General features: G+C 39.4%; 1 protein-coding gene across 15 annotated transcripts in view; it reads right to left on the bottom strand.

Annotated features, from left to right (window-relative positions):
* ATP2B2 (ATPase plasma membrane Ca2+ transporting 2) overlaps nt 1-13,146 on the bottom strand; it is a 404,406-nt gene that overhangs the window by 67,180 nt on the left and 324,080 nt on the right. For all 15 annotated transcript variants that reach the window (XM_074550120.1, XM_074550115.1, XM_074550116.1 and 12 more), the window contains one exon: nt 12,898-13,140. In XM_074550120.1, coding sequence (XP_074406221.1) covers nt 12,898-13,140 — 243 coding nt within the window. The remainder of the gene's footprint in view (nt 1-12,897; nt 13,141-13,146) is intronic.

Here is a 13,146-nt window from a genome sequence, read left to right as displayed (position 1 = left end):
TGATTGATGGGATAATGTTTGGGATGCATTGTAAATTCAGTCCTGTGGCCAGGCCTTCTCCTTGTCAGGACACCAGGAGTGATGCCTTGGCTGGGCAGAGCAGCAGACGGAGGCTGCAGCCAATTTGTGCCTGATTATTCATTCAGGAGGAAACGGGACAGCAGTGATGGAGAGCTGGAACATCCTGTCCTTCTTTCAGAGAAAAAATTCTCCCAGAAAAAAAATCTCATTTCTCACCTCTTCCAAATGCACAGCCCCTATCACACCAGCACTGAGCACTGCCAGCCTTTGGAGTGAGGGGAAATGGAATAAATGGAAATGACAGAAAAATAAAAGTGGCATAAAAAAAAAAATCTGCAGTGGAGCTGTTTAGCATGCTCAAGGCTTCCCTTGGTGCTATGGCCAATGAGCCACATCCTCTGCCCAACTCTCATCCAGAATTTCCCAAGGAAAAGGTGTCCCAATGTCCCCACAAGGACTCACCAGGAGCCAGGCACACTCTGCTGCTCTGTGTGTTTGCACCTGCACAGGTAAGGCAGGCTCACAGGTTTATTCCATTTACTCCATTCCATTTCTTCCATCGATTAAGGCAGGCTCACAGGTTTATTCCATTTACCCCATTCCATTTCTTCCATTGATTAAGGCAGGCTCACATATTTATTCCATTTACCCCATTCCATTTCTTCCACTTACCCCATTCCATTTCTTCAATTTTTTAAGGTAGGCTCACAGATTTCTTCAATTTATCCCATTCCATTTATTGAAGGCAGGCTCACATTTTTTATTCCCTTTATCTTAATTTTTTATAATTTTTAGAAGGTTCTTTTCCATGCAAGGTGTCTGCACAGCAGCTCTGTCACTTTTTCAGTGATGCTAAGGGACTAGATGGCTAAGTTAAAATAATCCTTATAAAATTTGAAAACTTCCTGTTTCCTCTGCAGGGCTCCAGCTGGGAAAAGGATTTTTTGGGACACACATCCTGCCTGCTCCCTGTCAGTCCCATGGCCCTGGGAATGTGGATCCATCACAGCCACGTGCCTTTGGGAAGCCAGAGCCCCTCCTGGATCCCTGGGAACAATTCTCCAAGTTTCCACCCATCCTAGAGCTTTTGCTGTCCTAAAGGCAGAAATGCCCAGGATTTTTGGACACCTTCCCACACCCACAAATAACCCAGACATAAAATTGGTTGTATCCCAAAGGAGCCAAAAGCTTCACACACAAGAGAAAACTGCAAGCTTGACAGAAAAATGGGGAGAAAGCAGGAACTGGAAATTGAAGCATTGATTTTACTGATCATACATTTAACACTGATTTTCTAAGTTATCTGGGACTCAAAACCAATATAATTTTGCTTACATTAAAAGCAAATTAATAGATCTTGTGAAGTGCAAGGTCAGTCACAGAGCACATCAATGAAAGTCAATTTAGAGACTTGTTCAAGTCTGCAAACAACTCCTGCATTTATTGCTCTGAAATCAACACATTTCCTGTCAGACTTTATTCCTGATCCATTGCACTTCAGATCTTGTACCATTTGCAGTTTATGGTGATTGCTGAATTTTCTCCCCAGAGGAATAAACCACATTGGAGCTCTGAGAGTAAAAAAAAATCATACTAAAACTGCATTGTATATAAACGATATATTTACACAACATAAATGTGAAAGGGAATTAATTCCCTATTTCATTAGGAGGTGATTCACCCACCGCATTGATTTCTAATCAGCCGGTTTGTGTACCTCATAAAAGCACCCCCATTTTCTGTGAAATTGGGATTAAATCATCACATTGGAAGGCATTATCTCCCTGTCCCTATGACTGAGAGCACAAAGAAAACTCACATTAAACCAAAATGTGCCTGAAGTAATTGGTTTACACCAACTCATGTGAAAACAAAAGCTCCCAGCAGGAAAACGTTCCCTGAGAATATTCCCTGAAAAGTGTTACCAGCACATCCCTCAGCTCCGAGGCGTGATGGCTTCACCTCAGCAAGGTGAAAAGGAGCCCAACACACTCCAGTCATTCATTGTGCACCATTTTTGTGGGAAAAAAAAAAAAGGAAAAAGAAAAAAGGAGTCCTAAAATGCTCAGCCAAAAAGCAATATTTATAAACCCCTATGAAAATACTGTGGAAACACTGATTTTTAAAGGCTGCACTTTTGGAGGTTATCCCCACACGTGAATTTTCTCATGCCAGGACAAGATTTGTGCAGAATAAGAATGTGACTATAAGATAAATAACATAAAAGAAAATTCTAGTTTGAAAAAACATTTGTTGCATCATAGCTAGTTCAAAATCTAATTTGCTCATTTGCATACCAGCAAGAAAGGGGGGAAAAACCCCAAATCTATAAAATGATATTATAATAAATAAAGAGCTTCCAAGTGATTTTAGACTGCTTAAAAGCTTGCAGCGAATATTGATCCATCAGGAACTGATGGAATCTGCAATGACCAAACTGCAGGCAAAGGAGGCCAGGATGAAGGTGTTTGTTACCATGGGCTCTGTCACTTGAGGAAATAAAGGTGATGAAATCTTCTGCCCTGAATCCCCTCTTCTGCTCCCAAATCCCCTCTTCTGCCCTGAATCCCCTCTTCTGCTCCCAAATCCCTCCTCTTCTGCCCCCAAATACCCTCTTTTTCTCACAAATGTCCTCTTCTGCCCCAAATCCCCTCTTCTTTTCCCAGATCCTCCTCTTCTGCTCCCAAAATCACCTCTTGTCCCAAATCCCCCATCCCTCCTCCCAAATCCCCATCCCTGCTCTCAAACCCCCTCTTCTGCTCCTAAATTCTCCTCTTCTGTTCCCAAATCCCCTCTTTTTCTCCCAAATCCTCTCTTCTGCTCCCAAATACCCCTATTCTGCCCCAAATCCCCATCTCTGCTCCCAAATGTCACTCTTCTGCCTCCAAATCCACTTTTTCTCCCAAAATCACCTCTTCTGCCCCAAATCCCCCTCTTCTGCTCCCAAATTCTCCTCTCCTGCTCCCAAATCGCCTCTTTTTCTCCAAAATCCCCCTCTTCTGCCCCCAAATCTCCCTCTTCTCCCAAATCCCTCTTCTGCCCCCAAATCTACCTCTTCTGCTGCCTAAATCACCTCCTCTTCTCCCAAATGCCCATTTTCTGCTCCTAAATCCCCTTTTCTTCCCCAAATCCCCTCTTCTGCCCAAATCCCCTCTTCTGCTCCCAAAATCACCTCCTCTTCTCCCAAACGCCCCTTTTCTGCTCCTAAATCCCCTTTTCTTCCCCCAAATCCCCTCTTCTTTGGCAGCTGACCCCATCCCACCCCTCCCAACTCACAAGAAAAGGAGATTCCGTTCAGACCCAGCGTTTTTGGCAATCCAAACCCCTCCTGCCCCTGCCAGAAGGATCAGGGGTGGATCAGGAGCTGTCCCGGCTTCCCACAGCCCGGCCCTGCCTAAACACAATGATTTCAATTATGAAGTCGGCTGCTAATTTAGGGAGAAAAGCTGGTTTTGTACCTCCCATCCCACTCAACTCCAATGGCAAGTGATGTGTGAAGATCATTACTTGGCTGCTAATTACCACCACAATTAACTGCATCATCTATTATCCCTAATAATTATTATTTACACAGTAAATAAGATGGACAATATAGGTTGAGGGTTTTTTCCCCCTGCTTAATTTATCCTCAGAAAATGCTTACCAAGGGCTTTAGAGAAAGTTTTCAATATGTTGGGGGGATTTTTTTGGGTAATGATTGTCTTGCTTATATTTAGAAAGATTCTCTGGCCTGCATTGTCTGTTCCCATCCATAATTTATAACTGCTTACACAGTTGTGTAACACTGGGAAAAAAAAACAAAAAATAAGATTGAGATATAAATTTACCTAAAATAGGAATTGTTTCCATAGGAAATGAAACCTCTTAAATAATATATAGACTTTTAATAATCGGTTTAATCAATTTCAACCAAATCAACCAAATTTTTTCATTTTTAATAGCTCAAATGCACCATTTAGCTGGAATTAACAAAATATTGTATCTGTTATACAATCTGTTATTTTTTTATTGTATCTGCCAATACAATACAAAGATATTGCATTAACAGACAATATTTTAACCCTGTCACCTGAGCTCTTCAAAAGAAAAATTTCACAAATTTCCAGCCCAAACTAATGTGCTGAAAGCAGCCAATAAATGACATGCAGCACTATCCAGAAGCTGTTTGATTCCTGGGATGCCTTTCCTGATCTAAACCCACCCTGAAAATCACACAGGGTTTCAGAGGCAGGAAAAGAAGCTCAACACAGTCAAATATTTCATTGTACCAACATATTTTGTTAGAAAAAGAGAAAGGAAAAGGAAAAGGAAAAGGAAAAGGAAAAGGAAAAGGAAAAGGAAAAGGAAAAGGAAAAGGAAAAGGAAAAGGAAAAGGGAAAGGGAAAGGAAAGGGAAAGGGAAAGGGAAAGGGAAGGGAAAGGAAAGGAAAAGGAAAAGGAAAAGGAAAAGGAAAAGGAAAAGGAAAAGGAAAAGGAAAGCTCAGACAACAAGAAGCAATATTTATAAATTCAAATGAAAACACTGTGGAGCATCTTGCAGGAAACTGTGATTTTTAAAGCCTTCACTTTTGGGAAGAGCTGGAGGTTATGCCCATAAGTGAATCTGATTTCTGCTAAGCAGATTTTCCTCTGTGTTTCTCCTGATATCCTAATTTAGTAATTTATTGTGCCCCTATGGCTGCAGGATCCCAACTATAAAACCTGGTTTTTTATGAGTTGCCCCAAATTCCCTTGGTGTTTCTCAGACAGGGAATGAAACCAGGATCTTGAATTTCTGCACCAGTTCCTCCCAGTACATTTTTCTGAGCCATTTTCAGAAGGAGAGGATTTTAGGACTCCAAATGTATTCCACAGCTCAGGAAGGTGATTCCAGCCTGTTTCTCCTCCCTCATCCAAAACCAGTGGCACCAATGTGCTGCTCCAATGTCATTACATGGGCTAAGATGAAAATATTAACATTTCTTACTGTTTACTGATTTCCTGTGAGGATAAAACCTTGGACAGACCTCTCCTTCCATAAAATACCTGTCAAATAGCACTTCTCCTCCTTACCAGCCTTAAACACAAATTATGAAATCGTGACAGAGCGTCTGAAGGGAGAATTTGCTTTTGAGCATTGCCTGAGCAAAGGAAGCAGAGCTAAACAAACATGCTGAAGGATGGTCACTGCTGAATTGTCACCAAAACTCCCTCAAGCCCTTCTCTACCAACACCAGCACTGCAGAGCTCCCTGTGGACAGAGCTTGGAGTGTGGGGCACACATGGTGCAGAAAAAACAGGGAAAAGCGCCCTGTGAATAGAGGAGCACAATGGGGAGAATTCCTGCAAACTCTTCTGCTGCCAATTCACAATTTTCCTTTCCCTTTCCTTTTCCCTTTCCTTTCCTTTCCTGAAATTTCCTGAAATTTCCTTTCCTGAAATTTCCTTTCCTTTCCTTTCCTGAAATTTCCTATCCTTTCCTGAAATTTCCTTTCCTTTCCAGAAATTTCCTTTCCTGAAATTTCCTTTCCTTTCCTGAAATTTCCTTTCCTTTCCTGAAATTTCCTTTCCTATCCTTTCCTGAAATTTCCTTTCCTGAAATTTCCTTTCCTTTCCTGAAATTTCCTTTCCTGAAATTTTCTTTCCTGAAATTTCCTTTCCTTTCCTGAAATTTCCTTTCCTTTCCTGAAATTTCCTTTCCTTTCCTGAAATTTCCTTTCCTTTCTGAAATTTCCTTTCCTTTCCTGAAATTTCCTTTCCTTCCTTTCCTTCCCTCTTCCTTTCCTTTCCTTTCCTTTCCTTTCCTTTCCTTTCCTTTCCTTTCCTTCCTTTCCTTTCCTTTCCTTTCCTTTCCTTTCCTTTTCCTTTCCTTTCCTTTCCTTTCCTTTCCTTTCCTTTCTTTCCTTTCCCCTCTTTCCTGAAATTTCCTTTCCTTTCCTGAAATTTCCTTCCCTTTCCTGAAATTTCCTTCCTTTCCTGAAATTTCCTTTCCTTTCCTGTAATTTCCCTTCCCTTCCATTTCTCTCCTTTCCTCCTCTTTCCCCTTTCCTTTTCCCTTCCTCCCCTTTTTCCTTCCTTTTCCATACCACTCTTCCCTTTTCCCCTCAATTTACCCTCCCCACAACTCTGTTTTTCCTTTTCCCATCCTCTCTCCTGCCCCCACAGCTCTGGCCCAGGCAGCTCAGCCTGGACTGCACTTGACCCCCTGATAAATCAATTATTGATCTTTTCCAAACACTTCCAATCAACAGCTGGAGCTGCCACTTGTGCTTTGATGTCAGTGGCAGAAGGAAAAAACAGCATTTAGGCCATGCCACAGACTCTGTTCTCATTGAAATTATCATAAATTAAATTTTCCTCAATCTATCCTTACTAATTTATTTTTTTCCACTTTGTGGCCATTTCTGTCCTCATATTTTGTGTCTAGAGGGCTTTTTAAAGTATTTATTTTGATTTATTTTTTTAAGTTTTTTTAATTTATTTTTGATATTTATTTTAAGTATTTATCATTTTTTAGCAGCAATGGGAGAACTGAGCTGGATGAAATAAGAGAAGGTTTGAACCTCCACGTGCGGAAAAAAAAATGGGAAAATCATCTGCTCTTTAGCACAAGAAACAAAGAGCTTGAGAACAGGTTTTAAGCAAACCCTGTGAGTAAAAATATCTTTGCAATTCCATATGCCAGAATAACTCAAAAAGGCAGTTTGGAGGTGAAAAGCTGTTTCTTTATGGTTCTCCTTGGAATAAAAAAGGGAATTCTAGTGACACAGAACAGCAATTTCATTTAGCTGCCCTGGCAGACAGCTCTGCTGCTGCAGCCTCAGGGCACAGAAATTCCCTGATTTCCTCTTGATAGGTGTGACCTGTTGGGGCTTGAGCTTTTTTAAAAATGAAATTTAAAACACCTTTCCTAAACACTCAGGGTCTCCATCTTCCTTTCTATTTGCAAAGCCAAACTGCAAATAAGTACAGAGACACATTAAAAAAAAAATATATATATATACATATACATATAAATATAAATAGATAAAGGCAAAGTCTATTCTGTGTCAGATAAGCCACAAGCAACCATTGTTTAAAAAGTGGCATTTCAATCCTCCTTCCCATCATGAAAAACTTTACACAAAACGTGGGGAAATGTACGGAAAAATCCTTAAATGTACCTGCTACATCTCAAGTTTTGAAATTATTGCTAGGAAACTTCCAAATGTCTATATTCCTAAAACATGTTTAAAGTTGTTTTTTTCTAAAAGACCTTACTATATTGAAATCATTGGAATTATGAAGAGTAAAAGGAAATGCCAGGAATTTTGTATTGCCTAAACTATATATATATATATATATATATACACACACACACACATATATATATATATATATACACACATATATATACACATATATATATATATATACACATACATATATATATATACATATACATATAATTATTATTGAGACTATTTTTACCTGATTAATTTTTTTTAAATTTCAAATTATTGTAGTATTTGATGAATAAATTTCAGTATTTGAATTAAAAATGAATAAATAATCTCTATAAAGTCAAGATTATTCAAGTATTTAAGGAATAAAATTCAGTCTTTGAATTAAAAAAAAAAATTATCTTTATAAAGTCAAGATTATTCAAGTATTTGATGAATAAAATTCAGTCTTTGAATAAAAAAATAAATAAATAAACCTCAAAGAAAGAAGCATATTTTGCACTTTGCACACCTTCTCAAAGGCTGCTCCTGACAGGAACATTTTGTCTCCCAATAATCAGAGAGCTGTTCTTGCTTGGGATGCAAATATATTCTCCCAAATAAAAAGAAATTTCTCCTGGCTACCACATCCATGTTCCCAATACCAGCAACAGATTTCCATCAATCCCAGCAAAGGAGCAAGATTGTGTTAAAATCTTATTTTTTCTCCTTTCAACATTTCACCTTTGTAGAATGTCATTGCTTCTTATGGCTTCTATATATTATGAGTGTCTGATATTTTTTCATCTACATGCTTTGCCTTTCAGCTGCAATAAAATTGTCTGTACTATTTGTGTTTTATTTCATTTTTCCCTTCAGGTTTTATCCAACAACAGCTTTTTTGTCCCAAAAGCTTTCCCAGCTCACATTCATAAATTGATGAATATTTACTAACATATACACCAGCATGTTTTTGTTTTATTTCCTCTGGGAAAAGGGAGTGAATATGGAATGGAGTGAATGTTTTGCACTTTCCTGTGACATCTCTTCCTTTGGTTCAAGGTTTGCCACCACATCCTGCCCCACTCTGTGCAAATGCACCAAATCCCAGCCAGAACAACACTAAAAATTCAAATATTCACCCAGCACAGGCAAAAGGAGCTTTTTATCCCTCACACCCATCAAGCAGCGAATGAAAAGTCAATGTCAGATCCTCACAGTAACAGCTCCAGCTGGGACTTTTCCACTGGTGCTGAAAATCCCTCAGCTAAACCCTAATTGTGGTGTCTTCTTAATCAGGCACATCACACCCAGCCAGGAAATTAAAAGAAGAAATTCCTCTCTAATTAAAACTGGAATTATGAAAGCGAGAGCTGCACAGGAAAGTTGGAATCAGTGGGTTTGGTTCATCACTGCTCCTTGGCATCCAAGATCCGTGTGCTCCTGCTCCAACAGCAATCAAAGGATTCCCAAAATGCAAATTTTGCTCTCAGAGTCTTTGCAGTCCCCACCACAGCTCTCAGGCAGGAATGCACAGAGCCTGGTTTGATTTCCACATGGAAACAGGAATATTGAACACCAAGGTTTGCTGGAGAACAGCTCCACACAAACATGCTGAAGGATGGTCACTGCTGAATTGTCACCAAAACTCCCTCCAGCCCTTCTCTACCAACACCAGCACTGCAGAGCTCCCTGTGCACAGAGCTTGGGAGTGTGGGGCACACATGGTGCAGAAACACAGGGAAAAGCGCCCTGTAAATAGAGAACAATGGGGAGAACTCCTGCAAACCCTTCTGCTGCCAATTCACAATTTTCCTTTCCTTTCCTGAAATTTCCTTTCCCCTTTCCCCTTTCCCCTTTCCTTTCCTGAAATTTCCTTTCCTGAAATTTCCTTTCCTTTCCTTCCCTTCCCTGAAATTTCCTGAAATTTCCTTTCCTGAAATTTCCTGAAATTTCCTTTCCTGAAATTTCCCCTTTCCTTTCCCCTTTCCTTTCCCCTTTCCTTTCCCCTTTCCTTTCCCCTTTCCTTTTTCCTTTCCTTTCCTTTCCTTTCCTTTCCTTTCCTTTCCTTTCCTTTCCTTTCCTTTCCTTTCCTTTCCTTTCCTTTCCTTTCCTTTCCTTTCCTTTCCTTCCCTTCCCTTCCCTTCCCTTCCCTTCCCTTCCCTTCCCTTCCCTTCCCTTCCCTTCCCTTCCCTTCCCTTCCCTTTCCTGAAATTTCCTGAAATTTCCTTTCCTGAAATTTCCTTTCCTCTTCTGAAATTTCCCTTCATGAAATTTCCCCTTTCCTTTCCCCTTTCCTTTTCCCTTTCCTTTCCTTCCCTTCCCTTTCCTCTCCTCCCCTTTCCTGAAATTTCCTTCTTTCCTTTTTCCTTTCCTTTCCCACCAACAGCAGAAAAGTTGCTCTGAAGCTAAAGGGATGCAAAATCAGCTCACCCAGCAACTTAATCTTGGAAAGCAGTAAAAAGAGCTATATTTATTGACGCTATTGTTCAGTTGGAATAAATTGTGTTTAATTTCTCAGGGAAATTCAAATCTTCTATGCCAAGCACTGATGTTATTCCCTTTTTATATTTTTATCAATGGTTCAGTTGCCCCTTAATCAAAAGACAATGCAAGAGGGAATATTTCTCATTCAGCAGAGCATCTTGACTAATTTTATGGTCCCATATGTGATCCTTGTGAACAGAAGTTCACACAAAGAGCAATTTACAGCGCACATGTAGCTGGAGAGCTAAAAATAGAATATGCAAAACTCACTCTTGGCGACAGAACCCTTCCAATGCCCTTTGGGTTTCAGCTGAAATTCACAATTTGATTAAACATGCTGCAAGAACGAGCGCACGAGCATGCATTCTGTATGAGCAGGAAGGAAAAGAATTCTGTCTATTTATCCTGGAAACAACTCCCTCAGGTGCCTTTTACTGTATTTATTTGGGATGCAAAATGGGCTATGGAACAATATCCTGCATCTTAAAGGTCAGCTTGTTCTAAACTGTGAATAAAATGAAATCCCCTGAGATTGGAGCTGTGTTCTCGTGGAGTCCATATTGCAAAGATTTAGCTCATAAGATCTAAAAGATCTCCATTAATTTTAAACAGATTTTTCAAGTAGTCACTGATCTGCATCCAGAGGATTTCACCCCTTTATCAGTTTAGAATCAGTCTCTGTGCAAAGTTAAAAAAGCACTGAATGCTGAAATATTGACTCTTTTTAATAGGCACATAGAACTAATTCCAACAAGGAGCAATGAAGCCAAGTCAGAGAAAAAAAATTATATTGAGACCATTTTAGAGCCAGTATTGACCAAAAATGTTTCAGTAAACCACAATAAAATGACAGATTATTAAACCCAATATTGCAGATGTGGAAGGTCTGATGATTTCCCATTTACTCTGGGATTCACAGGGGTGAACTGGTGTGGAAGCTGAGCAGAAACACTTTGGTACTGGCTTTGATCTCAGAATGAGCAGCAAAATAATAAAACTAATAAAAAATAATAAAACTCTGTATAAGCCTCTGGCAGTCACACCTGACTGAAAAACCAACCCCTGCCTGCCCTGCTGCTCCCTGGGAATGAGGAAAATTCTGCTGACACTGGGAATGCTCTCCCAAAGCCTTCCCAAAGTCAAACCCCTTGCCTTGTCCTGATCCTGCCTCTTCAGGGTGTTTTATTCTCTTTCTCCAGGAGGAAGAACCTGAGCTGACTGAGGCTGTAACAACATTTAAATAACCAAGGTGCATTTTCCTCTCCCCAGCAATCAAATGTTACATCGATTTGTGAGAGCAGCAATTACCCAGCAAAAGCAAACTGTTCTTGCTGGTTTGGAAATGCACAAATAAAATTTAAGGAGCTGCTGCCATAAAATATCCACTATGAGTTATCACACAGGATTTGTTTTCTCTGATTGCATTTTAAGAGACCACTTTTAAAAGAAACATCAAGTACACATCTGACTTTATTCTGCAGCTCAGCACAGACCTATAAAAAGGACAATACTTGTATTCATAAACTAGAAAGTAAAAAATCTATTTGTACAGCAACAGTAACATTCAGCTTGACCTTTCAAAGAACAAATCTATTGGAATTGCAAAAAAATTCAGTCTCTTAATTAGCTCTGTACAAAAGAATCCAATGCCACAAGCAAACCAGATATTTCCATTCTGGCCTCCTGTACAGAGTGAATAAAATACTTCAGGATGTAACTCACCTGAAACCACAGTGAATAAAGGTCATTGACCTTACTGATTTAACCAATCCAGTTTGTGCTCTTTGAGAATTAATTGAAAATTCTTAGACACACAAAAATCATTTTTCACATATGAAGACTCAGTGAAAACCAGATGTGTTACCAACACATTTGTGTTCCCAAATTTATCTGCACCAAAACTGAGCTACCCCAATCTAATGACAGCAGGATTTTTTTTTAATTTCTCATGGTCTTGCATTCTTACATAAATCCCTGTCCTTGAAAAAAAACAATAAAATATACAGTTTTTAGAATACCTGTTCTCATTTTGAAGACCTCAACAGTATTTAATGCTTCATCATTTACAATAACACATTAGGGAATTAACACTTAAAAAAAATATTATACCTCTTTCTGCTGATACCTGAGGTTTTAGCTTTTATATTTTTCAGATTCTGTGCTGCTTTCATTTGTGGATCTGGGTTAGAATCCTAGATGCTGAAAATTTTAAACTTTCTGTGCTGAAAGGCACAGACACAGAAAACACTACATTTAACCTGAAGCTGTAGGAAAGACTTCCAAAATTAATTAATAGTACTAAGATTACAAGTGTGTAGTTAGTTAAAAGTGTGTAATATCACAAAGTAGCAAACTTAAACCCTCCTTTTAGAATATAAAAATAAATATGAAGCAAGATAAAAGTTTTAGAGTAGAAGCAAGTTACTCTTCACTTACTTCCTTCTTCTTCATGAGTTTAAGTAGTATTTTATAATAAAACATAAAAGTCTGCATTGCAAGCTTCAAAAGATCAGTTATTAAGTTAAAAAAGAAAATAATCTAAGTGTCATTTCTTAATTAGACTGTTTAGTCTTAAAAGACCTTGTAACAAAATATAGTTAAGTAATTAGTAAGGCATTTTGTGCCTTTCTAATAAAAAGCTACCAAACTCATAGCTGTAAGACTGTTTCACTGATAAATAATGAACACCTATGTCCAAACATAAAATACTGTCTCAAGTGCTTTCAATCCCAACCTTAATAAAAACAGAAAATACAAACAAAAAATTCACAGGTCTGGGCTTTATATAAGAGAATAGTAAACTCTCTTCAAAGAGTAGGGAGACAAAACAATTCCTTCTCTAGCTGGGGGCCAAGGACAAATGTTCCAAATTTCAGCCCAAGAGCACAAACAACATGGGCTGGAGAGAGAAAAACAAGAAGGATGAGATTCATAACCTAAAGCTGTAATTGGACAATTAATTCCAATATGTTAATAGGCCAAAATTAATGAAAGTGAGAGAACCTGTGACCAGTTGACCATTTTGGGACCATTTTGGTTCATCTTGGGTGTAGTCCTGGCTGGGCTCTTGTGCTGCCGTTTAGGAGATCCTTTTAATAAATCCCTAATTTATTATTTAGCTCTGCCTGGCCTCTGTTTTAGCTCAGCCCTCACATGGCATCATTGCTAGGCCTCACTTAACCGCCCCAAAAACCCAAGCACCTACTCACCAGAATTTTGGTAGTGTAAGCACTGTTGATAGCGATTGCATTGACCAGCAGCTCCATGGTTTTGGCAGGGATGGAGTCGGGGTCGGGGATCTCCTTGTAGTGGACGTCGCCCACGTAGGCCTGCACCACGGTCATGCGGTTGGTGGTCAGCGTGCCCGTCTTGTCCGAGCAGATGGCCGTGGCGTTGCCCATGGTCTCGCAGGCGTCCAGGTGCCGCACCAGGTTGTTGTCCCTCATCATTTTCTGAGG

The sequence above is a fragment of the Zonotrichia albicollis genome, chromosome 12 (genome assembly GCF_047830755.1).
Source record: "Zonotrichia albicollis isolate bZonAlb1 chromosome 12, bZonAlb1.hap1, whole genome shotgun sequence".
Lineage (NCBI taxonomy): Eukaryota > Metazoa > Chordata > Aves > Passeriformes > Passerellidae > Zonotrichia > Zonotrichia albicollis.
Note: the sequence above shows the minus strand (reverse complement) of the source record. Positions and strands in the feature narration are given on the sequence as shown.